The following is a 21,379-nucleotide window of genomic DNA, read 5'->3' as shown; positions in this document are numbered from 1 at the left end:
GCGCGGCTGGGACCGCGCCAAGCCTCCCCCCGGCACCGAGCTCTCCCTCTCCCCCCCTCAGCTGTTCCTTCCCCACCGCATCACATGCCGGGCCAGGTTTAAGCAAAATAAAATCAGTTGCCACGGTTACCCGGAGCAGGACTGCTATATATATAGAGAGAGAGAAAAATATAGAAAATATATCCGCGGTGCGGCGAGCCGAGCCGACGCAGCCAGGCGAGGGCCACGCTTTTTTTTTTTTTTTGCACGGGCACTGGGACAGCCCAGGAGAGAGCCGAGTGCTGCCCCTCGCCCTCCACACAGCAGTCGGGTCCCAGGAGGCATCGTAAGCCCCCTGCTCCTGGGGATGATCCCAAAAAAACACCACCAAAGTGCCAGCAGCTGCTCGCCACGCGGCGTTTGCGCACCCGCAGGGATGCGCCCGGCACGGGGCTGGGCAGGAGGGCCCCGTTTCCCACAGCAGCAGCGGGTTCCTGCTGGTTTCTTGCACCACCCTCCAGATCCCAAAGCTGAAAGAACTCCCAGGACGGGGAGATTTAACCCCACACTGCGCTCCTTGATCGCTGCTGCCACTCACCACTTGGTGAACCCGCTCAGCGCACGGGGTCGGCCTCGATGAGCACAGCTTCGTCCTCCTTCCTCCCCAGCAGGAACAAGGAAAAGGCAGGCGCTGAGCCTGGGCTGCATTGTGACCTCCCCCCTTCCTCCCCAAAGCCCCCATCCCCAGATTTTTTGCAGAACCCCCAGATTTTTTGCAAGCCTGGGGAGGACAGCAGCAGCACCTGGGGGCACAGCAGACACCCCGGGGACATCGGGGCCGTCACCACCTCGAGGGCCGAGCTGGGCACCGAGCCCCGCAGCATCTCTGTGTTTTTTTTTTTTGGGGTACCATCCCACAGCGACCTCACCTTGGCACTGAAGGCAGTCGCTCCTGCGCCCTTTGCTCCTCGCCCCGGCTGCCTCCCCAGGTGGCTCAGGGGAATGGAGGGGGCAACGGGAAGAAGTTCACTGCTGGGGGGGAAAAAACAGGAATAGGAAGAGGTGGCGGAGAGGTTCTGTCCCTGGAAAACCTAAAGGTCTGCAGCAGCCCCTTGTCGGGGGGGGGATTTGAGAGGAGGTAGGGGCACCAGGGCAATCTGTGATGCTCGGGGACACCCAGAGCATCACCAGGACAACCTGAGGTGCCCAAAACACCCGTGACACCTGGAGCATCACCAGGACAAGGTGGGACACGGGGTCGGGGACAAGCAGGGGGGTGATGGAGCAGCCCCCGGGGGGGTCTCACCGCGGGTACCTGCTTGGAGAGCGTCTGCACCTTGAGCGCCTTCCATGGCACCGCCCGCCCGGGGCTGTAGACCTCTTCATCCACCACCCCGAAGCACTCGTGCAGGCTGCTGGCGACCCCGATGAAGACCCCGCTGCTTCTCGCCCACCTGAGGAGACCCTCGTGCCCGGTGGGGGGCTCATTTTGGGGAGGGGGAAGCTCATTTTTGGGGAGGGTCCCCCCCACCTCTCCAAAAATCCACGCACCCACCTGCAGGTGCCGTGCGCCCTGCAGCAGCTCGGCAGGCACCGGGGGGGTCAGCGGTGGCCCCAGCAAGGAGGATGAGTGGGGGGGCCCTATAGGAGGGGGGGGGGTCAGCCAAAATTTTGGGGGGTCCCCAAAACCTCTCCAAAAATCACCGCTGCACACCTGGGATGGGGCCCCCTGGGGGGTGGCTGCCACTTTAACTGGGCCATTTTTGGGGTGGGGGGGGTAAAGGGAGTGGAGTCAGGGGATGGGAGGGGGGTGTGAGTGGATTTTGGGGCGGGGGGGGGCACAGACAAATGGGGCGGAAACGGCGCAGCCCGAGCCGCCCGCCGGAGCGCACCGCCGGATGTGACGCCAGGGGGCGAGAGCTCCGGCGTGACGTCATGGGAGGGGAGGGGGGGGGAAAGGGGGAGGTGTGACGTCATCAAGCGACAACACAGCGGAGAAATCGTGGAAAAAGCTTTTTATTAGGAAAAAAAAATAGGGAGAAGGGGAGGGGGGGGGTGCGCCTGGACGGGGACCAGCCCCGGTGCGGCGTGACGTGATTTGGAGGGGTGTGAAGTCATCTGGCAGGGTGTGACGTCATCCAGTGGGGCATGACGTCATCCGGCGGGGCGTGACGTCATCCAGGGGTCGAGTGGGGGGTGTGTGTGGGGGGGGGTCGTCCCCGACCCTACCGGCAGCGGCCACCCCGCAGGGAGCGCCGGGCCAGGCGGGTGAGCAGCACCTTGACGCGCCCCCAGTGCGAGCGCCCGTCCTGTGGGGGGATTTGGAGGTCACTGGGGGGGTGGATGGATTGGGGGGGGGCTCAGGGGACCCCAAATCCGCTCCCAAAGCCCTTACCTTGTCTGGGGAGGGGGTGCCCGACCCGCTCTCGGAGGGCTCCAGCAGGCTGGGGGAGCTGGCGGAGTGCACCCATCTCCTGCGGCACGGCGCGGGGTCGGGGGCTGCGGGGGGATGGAGGTGGGGTTGGGGACAGAGCCCGTGTATTGGGGACAGAACCCACATGTTGGGGACATTGATGGGGTCAGGGGCAGAGCCCCCAGTGGGGACAGAATCCGTATATCGGGGACAGAACCCACACACTGGGGACATTGATGGGGTCCCCAACATGGGTTGTCCCCAACAGAGACGGTGTCAGGGACAGAACTGAAAACAGGGACAGAAATGGGGTCAGGGACAGAACCCACACATTGGGGACAGAGAGAGGGTCAGGGACAGAGCCCCCAAAATGGGGACAGAACCCGGTGTCACCCCCACACCTGCCCCCCTCACCTGGCGCATGGCTGTCGGAGCACGAGCGTGCCCGGAACCTCTCACCCCTCCACGGGGCCGGATCCTGCTCCCTGTGGGGCTGTGTGCGAGGAGAGGCAGAGAGCATGAGCAGGGACCCCGTCCTCACACCCCACAAACCCCACAAGCCCCCATCCTTCAGCCCCAACCCTCACCACGCTGCCGGCGCGCCGGGCGCCCGCCGCTTGCTGCCGGAGCAGCCGGTTGTCCTGCTGCAGCCTCGCCACGCGCTCCAGCATCTGGCAGATGTGCTCCAGGTACCGCAGCCCCTGCCCCGGCACCGCTGCGTCCACCTGGGGGTGAGAAAAAAGCTCCAGGGATGCGTGGGGGCCGAGGCACCCCCTTGTTTTTCCCCCCCCTCCGTTGCTCCCCGGCACGCACCCCGGCTGCTTCGGGCTCCTCGGCGCTGAGCTCCCGGGGGTCTCCGGCGCTGGTGCTGCGCCGGCTGAGCTGCCGCTGCCTCCTGCTGCGCTGCTGCCCCAGCTTCCTGCTGGCCGAGCGGCTGCGGAAGGGCCGGGGGGGCTCAGCACCATGCTCCCCTCCTGGGGGGCTCTTCGGAGGGTCCCCGTGGGCTGGCTGCTGGAAGCCGTCGAGGGAGAAGCTGCTCTCGGAGCCCAGCGGGGTGGAGGGCGAGTTCTCGTTGCTCGCCATCTCCACCCCGGAGTCCTCTGACTCCGATTTGAGGAGCCGCCCGCTCGCCTGGGGGCTGCCCGGGGCTGGCAGGGGCTGGGGGGGGTCCCAAGAGCCCGATTCCTCGCCGCTCATCCCTGCTGGGGGGCTCCGGGGGCTCTCGTGCAGCCGACGGTAGACGCTGGCGGACGTGCGCACCACGCAGCTCTCCGCCGTCTCCCAGGGACCATCTGCGGGGGCGAGGGCGTCGGATGGGGGTCCCCGGGGGGCACCACACGCAGGGCACGGCGCCAGCTGACCCCACAGAAGGGGTGCACGCAGCTGGGTGTGGGCTAGCACCGCTCCCATCCTGGCCACCGGCCCCGTGCCCTGCCCTGAGGCTGCTGGAGACGTCGCCACCTGGGGACCCCTCTCCGGAGGGAGCCCCTGGGTGGCACCGGGGGGGGGTTCAGCCAACTTCAGCACCCTGCTGGACTGCAGGGCTGGCTTCCCCCGCTGCAGGACGGCTCCAGGCACCTCCAGCTCCTCGCCCTACATGCTCAGCCCCAGCTGGGCCGCATCCTGCAGCCACCACCCTGCACCCCAGGACACGACGGCAGCCTCGGCCCTCGCCTCCCTTCCCACCGGGACACGGCGCAGGGCTCGGGGAGGTGGGGAGCGAAGCCTCTGCTCTTTCCCCCCCCCTCTCCATGCACCCAAATTGGGGTGTGGAGCTGCCCACCCCCCCAGCCAGCCCCCCCACGCACTCACAGCAGCTGCACCTCCTCTTCCAGACGGCGCGGGAGCCACCCCACATCGCCGAGAGCCGAGTGCCGGGCGCGCGTCCCCGGCGCTGCCTTTTATACCCGCCCCAGCCGGAGCAGGAGCCCTGTATCCAGAGGCACCTCATTACCGGACTGGTTCCCAACTGGTTCCCTTTTGGGATCTGGGCTGGGTGATACTGGCTGGGCCGGTGGTTAGGGCTCCCTCCCCATCCCAGACGGGGAGGCGAGAGGCTGATTTGGGCACTTCAAGGCTGCAGGCAGACAGCCGGGTGCCGGGGGAACCTCGCCACCTCCCTGCCCTCTCCGCCCGGTCCCGGGGCTCTCTCCAGCCCCACGTCCACTCACCGCGGGTCCCTCGGGGCTCGGCAGGGCGCTGGGGACACGGCGGTGGCCTTGGGGACAATCCTGCCTTTCAGCAGCCCCCGAGGCCCACGCGCATCCCAGCAATGCCGCTCCCACGCGCCCGACTTCCACGGGCTCCCGGCGCGCTGCGTGGGCACCTGCCCAGCCCCTGAGCAGCCCCCCCCGCCGGGAAGCTTTAAAAAGGGATCGTGCCCCCGCCACCGGCTCTGTGGGAGGGGTCCTTTGGGATGCAGAGATGGGCTGGGGGTGCGAGACCTCGCCCAGCGTGGGGGAGGCGTTGACCTTGACCCCAGCACTGCGGGCTTGAAGGCAAACTCCCAGCTCAGCCAACACCCTGGGGCCCCCCCCCGCCTGCACAGACACCCTAAATTAGGGCTGCCGGGGGCCCCCAGGACACCCACCCAGCACAAATTAGTGCTGTCGGATCCCCTAGAACACCCACCCAGCACAGACACCGTAATTTGGAGCTGCTGGGAACCCTCAGGGTCCCTCCCCAGCGCTGATAACTCAGCGAGGGCCCCCTCCGGCAGGACCTCGGCACATCGAGGACCCCCCCCCAGAAGCTCACCGCGCCCCCGGAGCGGCTCCACGCTGAAAGCTCCGCGGCGCCGAAGCATCCCCGGCACCGGGGGAGGGCGCACCGGGGGTGGGCGCACCGGGGGTGGGCGCACGGGGTAGGGCGCACGGGGGGAGGGCAGAGGGGCCAGCCCCACCGCTCCTCGGCCTCTTTATGGGGCCGGGCTGTGGGGCGGCACGGCCCCGGGGCGGGGCGGGGGCGGCCAGGAGGGGTGTTGGGGGGGTTTGGCCGCCCCCTGCCCGTGCCGCATCCCAGCTATGGGAGCGCTTTGGGGTTTTGGTACGGGGCGGGGAGAGCAAAGCCCCCTCCGTGCAAACAGGCACGCGGGGCAGAGATAAGAGCTCCGGGATCCTCGGCGGGACAAAGGCCTCTGATAACAGCAATAAAACGCCGATAAACCCCCGGGGGGGGCCTGGAGAGAGGCGTGTGTCCCCCCCACTGCCCCACACAGACCGGACAGGGGCGTGGAGCAGGTATATATTATATTTATATAGAGATCTGCTTTAATTCCTCGGAGCAGCCCTTCGAAGGCAGGGTGCGAAGCGGTGCCAGCCCCCTCTCCGGTGCCTGCGTGCTCAAGCGTCCCCGTGTCCCCCGTGTCCCCCACGTCCCCGTGGGTGCCAGCGGTGCCAGCGAGGGACCCCACGGCCCAGCCAGGCTGAGACCCGACCCCGCTCATCGCACACCCAACCTGGCCATGCCCCCCCCAGGCGCCCCCTCCCCACCAAAGCAGCGGGGCCACCGGGGTGCCGCGGGTGCCCTCTGCTCCCCGCGGATGCAGGGGACGCGGGTGGCGGGTGGGGGGGCTCAGGATGGGGTGGGGGCAGCGGGGGCTCCCTGGTAGCGCAGGCGGGCGTGCTTCTCGCAGTACAGCTCGTCGCCCACCCAGAAGTGTCCCCGCATCTTCAGGTTGAGGCCGCAGTCGGAGCAGGCGTAGCAGGCCGGGTGCCGGTAGCGACCTTCCTGGATCCTCACCGCTTGCGTCCTGGGGGAAAGGTGGGGGGCAGGCGGTGGCTTGGGGTCACCCCATGTCCCCTCCCCGAGCTTGTTCCATCCGTCTGTCCGTCCCTGCCTCCTTCCAACCCCCTCTTAGTGCCCCCCAACTCACGCGATGCTGCTGCCGCACTTCTCGCACGTGTGCAGCTTCTGGACGCCGGCCACCGGCTTGCGGGCGCTGGGCGAGAGCCGGCTGGGGAAGGGGGCTGCAGGGCCGGCTGCGGGGACACGAAACCATCAGGGTGCTGCTGCCAACCCCTTTTTCCAGCTCCCCCCACACCTCCCAAGCTCCCCGTTTTCTCCCCGCGCCCCTCACCTCCGCCCTCATCCTCCAGAGCCTCCTGCAGCAGGCGGAAGGTGCTGGATTGCCGCGGGGCCGCCCGCAGCTCCCGGTTCTCCTGCAGCATCTTGTACACCTCCGAGTCCTCCTCCAAGCGCCTCATGGCCGGTTCGGGGCCCGGGCTGGGGGGAACAACACCGTGGGGAAGGGACCTGGGGGGCGCTCCGGGCACCCGAATCGGCCGCGCTGCACCCGCTGCCCGCGCCTGCCCCAGCCTGCCCAAAAATCCTCCCACACCCCGACCTGCCTCGCAGGTGCGTTAACTCTTTGCAGGGCTCCCTCGGAGAGGTTTGAACCCGCTCCGGGTGGGCTGGGGGCTTTCCTGCCTCCATCCTGGCCCCAAAAAACCCCCCCTGCTCTGTACCTGCTGCGGGGGCCAGGGGAGGGCGAAGGCGGGCGCTGCTCCCTGCCCGTCTCCCAGGGGTGCGGTGGCGACGGTGGCCGGGGGGAAGGAGGCAGGAGAGGCCCCGGGGAGCTGTTGTGGTGGCTTCTTGGCTCCTGGCACGGGGAGAGAGGGGTTGTGAGAGCACCGAGGGGGCACGGGGGGTGCTGCAGGAGCCCTGCTCCAGCCCGTGCGCCCCCCCCGGCCACATGGCTGGGTGCGGGGCTGCTCCCCATGCCGTAACCCTATGCCTGTGCCCGTTCCCCTCCCCGGCATCTGCTCCTGCTTAGCGGCGAGGCAGGAAAGGCACAGCCCCGATAAGTGGAAGCCGATGTTCCCGACGTTCCCGGGAGCAGCCGCCACGCAGCAGCTGCAAAACCCCCAGCAGGAACCCGCGGGGACGGGGACGAGGAAAACCCCGCACGGCCCCGCTCGCTGCCCCCTGCCCGGACCCCGTGGGGATGGAGAGAGGCGACACCGAGGCTCCTCAGGGCCACGGGAGGGTGAAGAAGGAGCTAAAATTAGGCCCGGGTGGAGCTGGGCGCCTTGGCCTCAGCCGAGGAACCCAGCGCCAAGGGTGCGAGGCGAGGCAGGATTCGAGGGAGGCTTCGCCCCTCGCCGCAGCTTTGGGGTCCCGGCGCTTCCAGGGGCACCCCAGCTGCGGGATGCTCTGCCCCAGCCACCTCGGGGTGGTTTTGGGGCAGGGAGGGACCCAGCGGGGTCCCTCCAAAGCAAATAAAGAGCAAGGGGGGGGGAAGGAGGGAGCGGGAGGGCTGCGGGAGCCAAGGGGCGGCCGGGGCCGCGGCCAAAGGCAGCTGGAACGGGCGGCGCTCGGGGCCACCGCGCTTCCCGATTTGGGCTTGGAAAACATCCCCGGGACAGAGGGGAAGGGAAGGCGGGGAGGCAAAACCTCCCGAAACCACATCGGGGAGGAGGGCTGGGGGGCCGTGGGCACCCTAAGACCGGTCGGGGAGGCGGGGGAGAGACACCCACAGCCCCCACCCCAGGCACCCAGGCGGCACCCGGCACGCAGCCGGGGGCGCACCGGGTCCCTCCCCTGCCAACCAACGCCCCGGCACCCCCCCCACAAGCCCTCCCCAAACTGGTTTGGCCTCCCCAGCCTCGGTGCTGCTGCCAAAAATGCCGGGTAGGAGCGAGGAAAACATCCCAGGGCGGCGCGCCGGTGCCCAAGGGGCTGGGGGTGCCGGCGGCACCGGCGGCGGGGCCCTGGGGGAGAGAGGGGCTGGGCAATAAGGTGGGCACGGGGCTGTGTGGGGGCACGGCGGGTGCAGAGGGCAAAGATTTGGGGTGTAAATGGGCACGGGGTGGGATGCAAAGGGCAGATTTGGGGTGTAAATGGGCATGGGTGGGGCTGCAAAGGGCAAAGATTTGGGGAGGTGAAGGGGCAGGGGGTGGGGCTGTAAGATGGCAACGGTTTAGGGATATAAAGGGCTAAGATTTGGGGCTGCCAGGAGCGATGGTTTGGAGCTGGAAAGGGGCACGGGGTGGGGATGCAGAGGGCAACGGTTTGGGGCTGCAAAGAGGTGAGATTTGGGGGTGCAAAGAGCTAAGATTTGGGGTTGGGAAGAGCTAAGATTTGGGGCTGCAAAGGGGCGTGGTGAGGGGCTGCAAGGGATGATGGTGTGGGGCTGCAGAGGGCCAAGATTTGGGGCTGCAAAGAGCTAAGATTTGGGGCTGCAAAGCCTGCCAGCACCCAGATTCACCCCAAGCAACCTCCCAAGCACCTTTCCCCTGCCCCCCGAAGCCTCCCCAGCTCCCCGCTCACCTGGGGCAGGCTGGGCCGTGGTGGCAGCTCCTCAGGTGCACTGGGCAGGGACTGGGAGCTGTGGGGACAGCACGGGGCCATCAGGGGGGGGCCGATCCTGGCCAGATCCCGCCCGTGACCCCCAGCCTTACCCGTGGCCACCGAGCCCCAGCTCGCCCCGGCCATCAGCGAGCCTTGGGATGGGGGAGATGGGGCTGGAGGGCTGGGGGGCGAAGGGTGGGGGTCTCCAGGAGCCTTCCTCCCGCATCCTCACGGTGTCCTGGGGAGGGAAGGGGAGATGCTGGCAGCTGGAAACAGCCCCCGGGGGGGGGGGGACACAATATTTGGGGACTCCTTGGGTCTCACCTGGAAGCGCACAGCCAGCCTGTCCGGAGAGCTGTCCCCGTTGGTGTGGCTGGGAGAGGGCGGCGGGAGCCTGGGGAGGGGGCAGAGTGGGGAGGGGTCCTGCACCTTCCCAAGGACCCCCCCCCCACGCCCTGAAAGAGTCACTCAGGGGCTGGCGAGCGCCCCGGGGGGAGCGGTATGAGAGGAATGCCGCCGGGGTTGTGGCGTTTGGGTGGTGGCCAAAGCCCTCGGCGCTTCCCCACCCTGCTGGAGAGGGGCGAGAGAAGGGGGGCACGGGGATGGGGAGCCCCCAAATGTGCCCGTACCCCTCCCAAATCCCCCCCCCATCTCCCCGGGGAGAGGCAGCACCGGTCGGCCAGGTAACGGCTGCCAGGGCTGCCCGGCTTCGTTAGCGCCTGACGATTTAATTAGAGAGCTGCAACGGGCTCCCCGCAGGGATGGCGCAGCCCCGGGGGATGCCAGAGGGGAAAAACAACCCCAAAACCCCCCCAAGGGGACACCGAGGCATGGGGTGGGGACGCTGCTGTGCCGTGCCTTGGGGACCCGTCCCCTCCCCGTCCCCTCGCCCACCTCTCCACCTGCAGCCGGAGCTCCCCGGGGCTCTGCTTGATCTTGTTCTGCGCCTCCACGTTGAGCATCTCAGCCGCGCTCTCCCCGTTGATGGAGACGATGATATCCCCCGGGCGGAGGTCGCCGGCGGCCGCCTTCCCCTGCTCCATCACCTCCGAGGAGAAGGGGACACGGGGACAAAGCCACCGGGATCAGAGCCACCGAGCAGCCGGGCAGCGGCTCCACGCCCCTCGTGCGCCTCCGCGGCCAAGGTGCGCACTCCAGGGCCGGCCCCGTCCCCAAATCCACCCCAAATCCACCCAAATCCGGCCCCAAATCCCTTTTACCCACAGCCTCCCTTCACCCCTAGCCCTCCCAAAACAGCACCAGCCCCACTGTGGGGTACAAAGGACGAGGACAGACGGGCCCCCCCCCGGCACCAACCCAACCCGTGTGGGGCCGGCGGCCGTTCCCACAGAGCGCAAACCCTCGAGGAGGGCAAACAGGATCCTGCTCCAGTCGGGCAGCCCCGCTCAGCACCCGCCCAGCACCCCGGCCCGGAGGGGAGCTCCTACCTTGGAGACGGTGATGGGTTTCCCAAAATCTCTTCCCCCCGTGATGCGGAAGCCCCACGGGGCCGGGCCGGCCAAGGTCACGCTCAGCGGCATGGCAGCAGGCGGCTCTGCGCGGAGAGGGGACGGCGGCGTGGGGAAATTTGGGGTGCCAAAGGGATAGGGGAGAGGGGAACCCCCGGCCCCACGCCGCAGGGGTCCCGGTAGCGGGGTGCTGGGCCCCAAAAGCGCCTTCCTTCCGGGGAGGGGACCCGCGCCTTCGCGCCGTCGCTTCCTCTCACCGCCCCCCCAGCCCCGGATGAAGCCGGTGGCTTCCTCCCCACCGCGGCCCCGTGGGGATGAGGGGGACCCCAAGCTGTGTGCTCGTGGAGCTGTGGGGTCAGGGGATCAGTTTGGGGAGGAATCACGGGGCTTAAAACCCATGGGATGGGTTGGGTTGGAAGGGACCCATTCCCAATCTCCAACCCCAATCTCCCTGCTCTTGGTTTAAAGCCTTTACCCCGCGTCCCAGCACCCCAATCCCTGGTAAAGGTCACCCCGGGGGCCTCGTGCGAGGCAGAAAATCGGGATCTTGGCACTGGGGCTGATGCAGCAGGGCCAAGCCAACAGGGTTTGGAGGGGAAATTACGGCCAGCTGGGGAAGGAGGCACGAACCCAAACCCCGGGGGACCCGAACCCGGCCCCCTGCAGCCCAACGGGTGCTGGAGGATGCTGAGGGGTGCGCAGGGAGCATGGAAACCCTCAGGTTTGGTGGCTTCAGTGGGATGGGGCGGCCCCTGCCCTAAAGGTTGGGTCTGGCAGCCCCGTTCCCTGCCCCGTCCCCGTCGTCCCCTCGTCCCAAAGCAGCCCCGGGAGCCGGGCACCGCGTCCGCAACCGCCGGGGAAGGCATTTTAAAAATCCCAGGCTCACAAAGAGGGGCTTGAGAGGCTGCCCGGAAGAATTTCCTGGGCTGGGCTTTAGCAGCGGCGGCGGGAGGAAACCCCAAACCCCCCTCCCCAAGCCCAGCCTGGGGGGCAGCATCCCCGAGGCCGTGCCCATCACCCGTCCGCGCGCAGCCCCCGAGCCCCCCTCCGTCCCCTCCACCCCAAATCCGTCCTTTTCACCCCAAATCCATCCCCTTCATCCCAAATCCATCCCCTTCACCCCAAATCCGATCCCGTTACCCCCTCCCACCCCCCGCACCCCGCTGGCACAGCGCTGCCTTTGTAGCCGCAGCGCCTGGCGGTGCCACCCGGGGGGGGGGACAGCGGGTGACAGGAGACGCCAGGGGGTGACAGGAGATAAAAGAGGGACATGGGGGGCAACGGGACACACCTGCGGGACCCCCTGCCCGCAGCCCACTTGGGGGGGCGACGCCAAAACCCCCGGGGTCCCCCCGGCACCAGCACCCCCCGACGGGGCCGGTGCCAACGGGACCCCGACGGCTGCCCCGCAGCACCCCGGCACCGGCTCCCCGCACCCCCCCGCGCCCTGCGCCCCCCGCCCCCACAACCCCCGACCCCTCAACCCCCCGACCCCACTACCCCCGACCCCTCAGCCCCCCGACCCCTCAGCCCCCGACCCCTCTGCCCCTCTCCACGCCGTCCCCAGCCTCTCCGTGCGCTCCCCCCCCGTGCGCCCCCCGTTCCGGGCGCACTCACCGGCGGTGGCCGAGCCCGGGGGGGCCCCGTGGGGCTGAGGAACCGAGCGGGGCCCCGGTGGCGGCGCCGCCCCCTCGGAAGGGGCCGGCGGAGCCCGGCGGGGCCGGGCCGGGCCGGGAGGGGGCGGCTCCGCAGCGCCGTCTGTGGGGCACGGCAGCCCCGACGGGGCGCACGGTGTGGGGGGGCGGTGGAGAGGGGGGTGCCCGAGGACCCTGCCCCCTTTTTTCCCCTTTTTTTTTTTTTTTTTTTTTTTGGGGGGGGGGGGTGGGGGAGGCACTGCGACCCCACAAGTCGCTGCCCCGTGGGGCTGTCACCCCCCCCCCCTCCGCAGCATCGGGGATGTGCCCTGAGAATAAATGCAGCCCCCGCCCTACAGCCCCATTGCACCACTGCGACCCCCCCGTGCACCTTTACAGCCCCCCCATGCACCTTTACAGGCCCCCCATGCACCTTTACAGCCCCCCATGCACCACTGCAACCCCCCCCATGCACCTTTACAACCCCCCCATGCACCCCTGCAACCCCCTCATGCATCTTTATGCACCCCCATGCATCACTGCAACCCCCCCTGCACCACTGCAACCCCCCCATGCACCATTGCAAGGCCTCGTGAGCACTGCTTCAAGTCCCAAAAGCACCACTAAAAACCCCACAAGCACCCCTGCAGCCCCACAAGCACCACGGCGCGCCCCCTGCACCGCTGCAAGTCCCACAAACACCATTTAACCCCCCCCCCAGCACCACCGCAGCCCCACACACCCCACTGCAACCCCACGCAGCATCGCCCCTGACCCCATAGGGCCACTCGCCGTCCCCGCCACGCAGCCCCCAGGGTGTCTACCCCCACAAATCCCATATGGGCACCTCCCCACCGGCTCCGTCCCCGTCCCCACATCACCAGGCAGGGCCTCAGGTGGGGCTGAGCTGAGTTTTAATGCTGGACAAGAAGCAAAGGCACGCGTGGCACGGCCCCGGGGCCGGCGTCTCGGGTCGCAGCCGTCACGGCCGGGCCGGGGAACCCCCGGGGACCCCCCCCCGGCACCACCCGGAGAGGGAAGGAGAGGCACGGCCACCGGGTTGTGGGGGATAAGGCACCGGGCAGAGCGAAAAAAGGGTCGGGTTAAGGCACCGGGTGGAGGATTGGTCCCTGTTAGAGGCACCCCATAGGGGCGGCAGGAGCTGGGGGGGCTTCGTGCCCCCGTGGGTGGCCGCAGGGGGGGGGGTTGTGGGGTCGTGGCTCCTCCGCTCACACGGGCGCCACGTAATTGCCGGGGAAAGTGCCGAATTTCTGCGTCCTCCGGGACACCCCTGGGGAGAAAGGCGAGGCGGTGAGGCCGGCGGTGACCCCCCCGTGGTGTCCCCATCCCGTCCCCGTCGGCCACGCACCCACGAACCAGCCGTCGTCGCACTGCTGCATCACGTCCACGCGGTCCCCTTCCTGCAGCTCCAGCTCGTCGGCGTTTTGGGGTCGGTACTGGTAGAGAGCCCGGTACCTGTGGGGTGCCGTGGTGAGGGGGCTGCTGGCCCTACACGGGGACACCGGGACCTTCCCGGCCCTACTTACGGGGTCCATTGGATTTCGGAGCCGTTGTAGGATGGGGAAGGGGTAGGGGGGGTGCTGGCGGGTGCCCCCACGGCTGGGCGCTGCGGGGGGGAGAAACGGAGAGGTGTTATGGGGCAGCACCCGCGGCCCTAATAGGGTTACGGGATGGGGATGGGGGCAACTCACCTGCTCGGGGGGCCAGGCGAGGGCTGGTGAGGGGCTGGGGGCCGGGGCTCCAGCACGGGGCAGCTTTGGGGAGGGGGGAAAGGCGAACCCGAGGGGGTGAGGGGAGGACGGGCACCCACCGGGGTCACCGGGACCCCGCTCCGGCACCCGCCGAGGGGTCCCGGGGGAGCCGGCGGGGAGCTGGGGGCCACGGGGGCCGGGGGAGTGCTGCGGGGAGGGGGCCACGGCGGGGAGCCGGGGGCTGGCGGGGGTGGGCGAGGGTGGGAAGTCGTCGGGCGAGGCTTTGACCCTCGGCTCCTTCAGCACCTGCACGTAGCTGGCGGGGAAGATGCCCTGGCGGCTGGTGCCCGAGATGCGCCCCTCGTACCAGTGCTCGTCCACCCTGCGCACCAGGCAGACCCGCTCGCCCTGTTGGGGGGGGGAACGTGGGTTAGCACGGCTTGGTATGGCTCGGCACGGTTTGGCACGGCTTGGCATAGCTCAGCATGGCTCAGCATGGCTCAGCATGGCTCGGCACAGCTCAGCTCAGCACGGCTCAGCTCAGCTCAGCACAGCTCGGCATATTTTGGCACGGCTCGGCACAGCTCAGCATGGTTCAGCATAGCTCGGCACAGCTCGGTGCAGCTTGGCACAGCTCAGCGCAGTTTGGCACAGCTCGGCACCACTCAACATAGCTCAGCACGACTCAGCATGGCTCAGCATAGCTCAGCACAGCTCGGCAGAGTTTGGCACAGCTCAGCACGGCTCAGCATGGCTCAGAATGGCTCGGCATGGCTCAGCACAGCTCAGCTTGGCTTGGCATAGCCTGGCACGGCTAGGCAAAGCTCGGCACGGCTTGGCATAGCTCGGCACAGCTCAGCACGACTCAGCATGGCTCAGCACTGCTCAGCACAGCTCAGCATGGCTCGGCATAGTTTGGCACAGCTCGGCATGGCTCAGCATGGCTCAGCATAGCTTGGCACAGCCTGGCACAACTCAGCACAGCTTGGTACAGCTCGGCACAGCCCGGCACAGCTCGGCACATCAATACCTTACGAAAGGAGAGCTCGACGGGCAGCTCCCCGCGGAAGTTGTAGAGCGCCAGGGCCTCGCCGTACTCCAGCACCTGGATGCTGGGCGCCTTGATGGGCTTGGGCACCTCGGTGGGGGGCAGCACCTGTGGGATGGGGACACGGGGGGGGGGGCGCAATCATCTCCAGGCTCCCCAAAATCCCCCCCAAAACCCCCCGGCACCCCCAGGCTCACCTCCACGTAGTTGGAGGGGAAGATGCCCACGCGGCCGTGGTGCTCGCCCTCCAGCCAGTTCCTGTCCACCTCCTTGTGGATGTAGACGATGTCCCCCTTCTGCAGCGTCAGCTCCCTGCCAGCAGCAGCCCTCAGGGACGCCAGCCCCGGGGGGGGGACACCGGCGTGTGTCCCCCCCCTTAGATCTGGTGTCCCCCCCCCGAGGACCCTTGGGGACACGGGGACATCGTCACTTACTTGGGGGACTCGGCTCGGAAGTCGAATTTGAGGCGGGCAGCTTTCATCTGGGGGGAGAGTGGGTTAAGGGGGGGCCCCTCCCTGGCCATCCCTGACCCCCCCATCCCAGGAAGGGGCCTCACCTTCTTCTCCTCCCTCTTGACAGCCTCTGCGGGGTCCCCAAAATCCGACAGGCTGGGGAGGGTGCCGGGCCTGAGATCTGCAAGGAGGGGGGTGTCACTTTGGGGGGGGTGTCACCGCGTGGGGGGGTCACCAGGAGGCAGGGTGCCCCAAATCTGGGCTTAAATTATGGGGGGGGTCTCACCTCTGCTGGGGGCCGCACGGCTCCGCTCCCCGGCCAGCCCCAGCCCCCCCCTCTCCATGCTGGGGCTGGCGGGCGGGTGGGGGGCACCGGGGGGGCTCTGCAGCCGGTGAGGGGACAGCAGCGGGCTCCTGCGGGTGACAGCGGGTGACGTGCCACCAAAAATGTTCCATCCTGGGGCGCAGCTCGGGGACAGACCCCCCGGTATTGAACCCCAGGGTCCTGGTGCATGGGGGGGGGGGTCCTGGAGGTGTGGGTGGTCGCCCCGACCCCCAGGGGCTGTTGTCACCGGTGTCCCCTCCCCGCGGCGTGGGAAGCCAGCACCCGGCACCTCCCCTGGGGTTGAGCCAAGCGCCGGGACACGGTGTCCCCGCGCGGGCCGGACAGGGGAAAGGGTCAGCCTTGTCCCAGCCCCGTCCCACCCAGCGGGCAGCCAGCCCAGCCCCGGAGCTGCTCCGGGCTCTGAGCTCCCCACCCGTGTCCGGCCGTGGGGAGGGCGCAGCCAGCGGAGCCACGGGGGGCTCGGGGTGGTGGTGGGGGGGGACGTGGGGATGAGCAGGGCGTCAGGGTGGGCACCCCAAAGTAGCCAAATCTCCGCGGGGAATGAGCCAGCCACAAGTGGGGTCCCGTCCTGCGGTGATCCCATGGCTGGAGAGGGGCTGGGGGCTGTGGGATTTGGGGCTGGGGGATTTGGGGCTGTGGGATTTGGGGCTGTGGGATATGGGGCTGGGGGTTTTGGGGAGCGAGCGGCCGTACTCACCGAGCCGCCGGAGAGGCCGGAGCAGGGGAGCGAGCGGTGGGAGCAGCCGCCGAGCTCTGCCGGAGAGAGGAGCGGGAAGGGGGTGGGAGAGAGAAAAATTAATCATCCGAGAGGCCGAGTCTCCGCGGGAAGCGAGGGAGTCCAGCTCCGGCTGCGCACAGCCAGCGGCAGCCAGCCGGACGGCGCCGCCGGGCTGGGTCCTAGCTTCCACGGCGCCACGGCCACGGCACCACGGCCACGGGCACGTCCTGGTGGCCAGCTGTGTGCGCCCGTCCAGATGTGCAGGGCTCCAGCTGTGTGCGCCCATCCTGCTGGGTTGCGCATCAGGGCTGGGTGTGCGCCCCCCTTGGTGCGCCGCCGGGGTCCGCTGGGCGCACGCCCAGCCGGGTGGGCGCACGTCTGGCTGGGCGCACAGCTGGATTGGGTGCACGTCTGGGTTTGGTGCACCTCTGGGTGGGCGCACGCATCCGGATGGGTGCACATCGGGGTGCTCAGACAGCTTCCGTCAGCCCCAAAGGGGGGTGGCAGGGGTGTGGGGTACCTTGCGGGGCTGCTGGCGCGTCTCCATGGCCCTCATGTCCTTGTCCAGCTCCTCGCTCAGCTGCTCCAGCTCCTGCTGCAGCAGCACCTGCGTGGGCAGGATGGGGCTGTGGGGAGCGACCTGGGCACCGCCCTGTGCCAGCGGGACCCCCGCTGCCACCCCCAGTCCCCCCCCAGCCACCCGCAGCCACCAGGGTTTTGGGTTCAGCAGCTTACCTCGATGGGCTGAGCTCGTGCTGGGGGCACCGCAGCTGGGGGCTGTAAAAGGGCACGGGGCTGTTATTTCTGGGCACCCCGCAGTGCCCGTGGGCACCCCCCGAGGGGCTTTGTGCTGTTTCAGGAGGAATTTCCCCCATTTTACCTGCCCGGGTTGCTCCAGCACCGAGGATTTCCCCGGTTCGTAGTCAAAAATGCTGCCAGGCTCTGCGTCGGCACCGGGGTCACCCCACTGGGCCCTGCAGGGAGCCGGGGGGAGCTGAGCCCCCCCGTGCCATGCGGGCACCTTGCTGGGGACAGCGTCCCCGTGCCCCCATGGCGATGCCACCCGGTGCCACCACACTCACCAGTCCGTCCCGTTGGGCACACCGGGACGCTCGGTTTTTGGCAGCCCTTTCCTCCGCGGCTCTGAGGGGGGGGGACATGGAGACACCACATTGAGCTGGGGCTCCTGGGGGGGGGTCCTGGGGGTCCCCAGCCCTGCGGTGCCGTCCCCAGGCAGCGCCTACCTGTGGGGCAGTGCTGGGCATCCCAGTCTGGCTCTGTGGGGAAGGAGAAGGAGGTTGAGCGGGCACCGTGCCGCACCACGGCACCGGCGGCACCGGTGGCACCGGGACTCACCGGGCAGCTTGCGGTGGATCTGCTGGAACATGCTGCGGTACCAGTCCCGGGGACGGTCAACGCTCTGCAGGGACACGGTGGGGATGGTGAGGAAGGGTCCCAAAGGGGTGGCAGAGCCCGGCCCCACGCCCCCGACTCACCGAGCGCGAGGCGATGGGCATCCCCGTCTCGTCCACCGGCCCGATGCCGTCGTACTTCACCCAGCGCCGCTCGCGCCGCTTGCTGTCTTTGGTCCATGTGGCCGACCAGCCCGGTGGGCGCGGGCAACTGGGGGTGGGATTTGGGGGTGCGGCAGCCCCCGGGCCCTGCATGGGGTCCTGAGAGGGTGTTGGGGTGCTGGGAGCCTTCGCCTCCTTGGCCGGCCAGGTCTGGTACCAGTCGTTGGCTGGGGACGAGGTGATGGGGAGGGTGGTGACGCCCCTGGGTGTCGCTGAGCAGCGCGTGGGGGCAGCTGCTGGAGCCCAAGGGTGCAGGGCAGGGGTCCAGGGGGGCTGGGGGCAGGTACCTGGGGTTCTGGGGGCGGCTCGGGCGTGCTCAGCTGGGGAGGGGTCGTGGAAGTCGAAATTCAGCGTGTTGGAGCCACGGTGGCGGATGACGGGCACCTGCTGCACGAGGACGGGGCGAACGGGGGGGGTTGAGGAGCGGCTCCCCAAATCCCCCCTCAACAGGCACAGGGGTCCCGCAGCCCCCAGCCCCACTCAGTCACATCACCACGTGCTGGGGGGGGTCCCCATAACCCTGCTGGGGGGCACAGGGGCACGGCCTCCGGGCTCAGAGCCAGGATAGGGCTCCCCATGGGTCCCTATAGGACCCCTCACGGTGGGTCTGTGCCCCCCCAGCCCCCTCGGGGCTCCCCCACTTGTTCTCCACGTGGCCACAGACGGATCCAGCCCCCCCAGGCTTGGCACCACCTTTGGGAACCCCCCACCCAAACCCACATCCCCCCCCCACAGGCGGCCCCGTGCCCCCCGGCTCCACCAGCTCCACCGGGGGGCTCTGCCTGGGGGCCCCCAAAATCCCCGTGAGCCTTTTAAGGGAAAAAAAAAGACACCCAGGGGAGGGCTGGAGTGGTGGCCAAGTGGTGGCACATCGTCCCGGCATCCTGGTGCCAGCCACGTCCTCGCCGTGCCGTGCCGGCAGCCGCCAGGCGAAGCGCGCCCGGGCATGTGGGGGCAGAGGGGGGGGAGAGCGGGCGCAGCCTCCCCCCCGGGGCCGAGCAACGAAACAGAAAGTCCAAAAAGTATTTTTCCCCACCCTGCCGAGCAAACAGGGAGGGGAGGAGGAGAAGCAGGAGGAGAGGAGAGGAGAGGAGAGCAGCAGCGGGAGGAGTGGGAACGGCGGCAGAGGCGCAGCTCATGAGTCACCGCCGCAGCGCGCTGCCAGGGCTGCAGCTCGGGGCGGGGGCGCACCAGGATGGGGATGGGACCCCCTCCCCGTCCCCTTAACCCCCTTGTTCCCCCACTTTGGGGTGGCTCCTGCACGATGGGAGCCCTTTGGGGTGCTGTCAGCACCCGTGTCCTGCTCGCCCCCTGCCCAGGAGCCCCCCGAGCATCACCGTGCGCACCGGGCACGGCGGCGCCGCGTTGCGCCCCTCACCCGTGGGACCCCTCGGCGTGGGGTCTTGGGCGCCTCGGGGGATCCTGGCAGGGCCCCAAGCACCTCGCAGACCCCTCCTCAAAAAGCCAGCTGGCTGAGGAGCCCCTCCCGGCTGCGTTTTCACCCCTGGCACCCCACATGTCACCTACGTGGGACCCCCGGCCCCCCAGTCCCACCACCGCCAGCTCCGCACGGAGCCCGCCAGTAATTAACGGGATTAACACCCCAAGAAACATTCACCCTAAGGCGAGCAAAGCCGGGTGCAGGCACCCACACCCCCTGCACCCCATCCGACCCCTGCAGCCCCCCTGCACCCCCTTGGAGCCCCCTCTTACCTCCCGGGCTGGGGGCCCGCGGGCAGCGGGGCCGCGCATGGGGCCCGTGGAGCCCCGCGGGGCGCGGGACGGAGGCGGTGGGCGGCGGGGGGAGCGGGGAGCAGCAGGCAGGGGCGAGGAACAAGCGGCCCGAGATGTTTCTCCGCGAGCTCAGCACGCAGCGGGTGGGTGGCGGGGAGAGGCCCCCCAAGCCCAAACCCCCTGCAGCATCCCCGAGCCCCCCCCTCTCTCCAGCAGCAGCCCCAAGCCCCGCGGATGATCCCGAGCTCTCCGGCGGGTGCCCGCGTGCCCTGGTCCCCCCCCCCACTGGGGCACGTTTGTGTCCCCCCCCCCACCCCCAGTGCGCCCCGCTCTGGAGCAGGGCCGGCCCATTCAGAGTTTCCAGTGACATTTCCAGGAACGGGATCCAGGGAGCAGAGCCAAGAGGCTGAACTCATCCCACGCCCCGCGCACGCCTTCCCGCTGACGACACGGGGCCAAGCCCGGCGCCGACAGCTCCCCGCTGCAGGCACCCCCCGTGGGGTCCTCCCTGCTGGCCCGAGGGGGGCTTCTGGAAGGGGGTTTCGGGGAGAAAATGGCTCGGTTGGGGTTTGGGGTGCGGAGAGGGGCTCCGTGCTGCCCTACAACCCCTCAACCGGGGCGCACGGACAACGCAATCCCCGTCCCCACTGCTGCCTGGTTTCCTACAGTGACCTCCTATCCCTTTTTTTTGGGGGGGGCAGGATTTGGGGACCCCCCCGTTGGACACCCCAACTCCCCGATGCCCCAGGGTGGGTGCGTGCCCCCCGAGCCCACCTCGTAACCCTCCGGGTGCTCCCCGCCACCACGCTCACTTCCCGGTTTCGCCGCTCCCCAAAACTGCTGACGGCCCCGAAACCGGGCAGCCCCGGCCCTTCCCTGCCCCGTGCTCCTCACGTGAGGCCCGGCCTCCCCCCCGCCAGGAGCGGAGGCTGAGCGGGAGGGAGGCTTCGGTGCCGGCCTCCCCCACCGAGAAGCCGCAGCTGGGGACGAAGGTGCAGGGCGTGGGGGCACCCAAGGGACAAAGGTGATGGGAGAGGGCACCCTCCTCGCTCCTGGAGGACGTGGAACCCCAAAGGGAACGGAGTCCGGCCCCGGGGAGGCAGCAGAGGAGCAATTTGGGGGGCAACAATTAGGGGGGTAGCAATTAGGGGGCAGCAATTTATAGGGCTGCAATTAGGGGTGCAGGCGGCGCACCCCGCGGTGCTGGTGACCCCATCCCGTCCTCGCCCCGCTCACCCCGCCACGTCCCCAGTGCCACCCAGAGGTCCCCCAAAGGTCACAGCCTCCCCCTGCACAGCCCTCCAAGCGCAGAAAACCCCCCCCCGTGACCCCTCACCATCACCAAAAACCCCCTTTTCGGACCCATTTCCGTGCGCTGTCGGTGCCGCGCTCACCTCGGCAGCCTCCGGGCTGCGTCCCCGTGCCACCGGCCTCTGTCCCAGCCTCCCCCCGCCCCGCTCCCAGCACCAGCCTCCGCGGGCAGATAAATATTTAACGCGCAGCCCGGGCCAGGATTAACAAAGGGCGAGTGTTTCCTGTTTGCTCAGCGCGGCGATGCCAGCCGGGAGCGCGCCGCGAGGCCGGGGGACGGCCACGGGACGGCGAGGCCAAAGGGGAGACCCCCGAAGGGGAGCGAGGCCGGAGGCTGACCCCAAACAGGGGGAAGGTTGGGGAGGAGGTGGTGGTGGGAGGAGGTTCTGGAAAGGGGTGAAAGGGAAAAAAAAGGGGTGAAGGGGAAAAAAAAAGGGCGATTGGGGTGATGAGGGGGTCGGAGAGGTGGGAGAGCGCATGGAGAGGTGGCCTCGACAGCGGGAGGCAGCGCCTCCGCTCCTCCAACAAGCCTTGGAGAGAAAGGAGAAGGATGTCGAGGGTAAAAGAAGGAGCCAGCATCCCCCCCCCGGCCCCAAAAAGAGCGTTATTTCGTTATTTACCCATTTTAAGGGCGAGGAGAGGAGGCTGAGGGCTCTCCAAGGAGGTGAGGCCAAACGCCGAGGCGCAGCAGCAGCACC

At 68.8% G+C, this 21,379-nt stretch overlaps 3 protein-coding genes across 3 annotated transcripts; all 3 read right to left on the bottom strand.

Moving 5' to 3' along the window:
- Nucleotides 1–2,204: 2,204 nt before the first annotated feature.
- Nucleotides 2,205–4,250, bottom strand: LOC309887672 (uncharacterized protein C8orf58 homolog; the record flags this gene model as incomplete). The annotated part of the gene is made up of 6 exons (XM_082779580.1): nt 2,205–2,288; nt 2,375–2,478; nt 2,807–2,885; nt 2,980–3,117; nt 3,206–3,684; nt 4,205–4,250. The coding sequence occupies 6 exons, from the start codon at nt 4,248–4,250 to the stop codon at nt 2,205–2,207; spliced, it is 930 nt and encodes a 309-aa protein (XP_082635706.1).
- Nucleotides 4,251–5,654: 1,404 nt separating this feature from the next.
- On the bottom strand, nt 5,655–11,848 carry PDLIM2 (PDZ and LIM domain 2). The gene is made up of 10 exons (XM_082779722.1): nt 11,770–11,848; nt 10,132–10,238; nt 9,578–9,729; nt 9,008–9,077; nt 8,794–8,921; nt 8,663–8,720; nt 6,859–6,992; nt 6,471–6,616; nt 6,267–6,372; nt 5,655–6,143 (listed from the first exon to the last, which is right to left on the bottom strand). Exons 2-10 carry the CDS (start codon nt 10,222–10,224, stop codon nt 5,966–5,968), a joined length of 1,065 nt encoding a protein of 354 aa, XP_082635848.1. The 5' UTR covers nt 10,225–10,238; nt 11,770–11,848; the 3' UTR covers nt 5,655–5,965.
- An 835-nt stretch (nt 11,849–12,683) lies between these two features.
- On the bottom strand, nt 12,684–19,509 carry SORBS3 (sorbin and SH3 domain containing 3). Its single transcript, XM_082779461.1, has 19 exons — nt 19,350–19,509; nt 17,924–18,023; nt 17,559–17,803; nt 17,419–17,482; nt 17,307–17,339; nt 17,145–17,205; nt 16,943–17,036; nt 16,798–16,839; nt 16,583–16,669; nt 16,042–16,097; nt 15,285–15,412; nt 15,103–15,179; nt 14,981–15,027; nt 14,744–14,858; nt 14,529–14,654; nt 13,499–13,906; nt 13,334–13,413; nt 13,156–13,262; nt 12,684–13,077 (listed from the first exon to the last, which is right to left on the bottom strand). Exons 1-19 carry the CDS (start codon nt 19,386–19,388, stop codon nt 13,016–13,018), a joined length of 1,971 nt encoding a protein of 656 aa, XP_082635587.1. The 5' UTR covers nt 19,389–19,509; the 3' UTR covers nt 12,684–13,015.
- Between the last annotated feature and the right edge of the window lie 1,870 nt (nt 19,510–21,379).

This window comes from Aythya marila (genome assembly GCF_965140915.1).
Source record: "Aythya marila genome assembly, chromosome: 26".
NCBI classification, from domain to species: domain Eukaryota; kingdom Metazoa; phylum Chordata; class Aves; order Anseriformes; family Anatidae; genus Aythya; species Aythya marila.
This window is presented reverse-complemented; position numbering and strand designations above follow the sequence as displayed.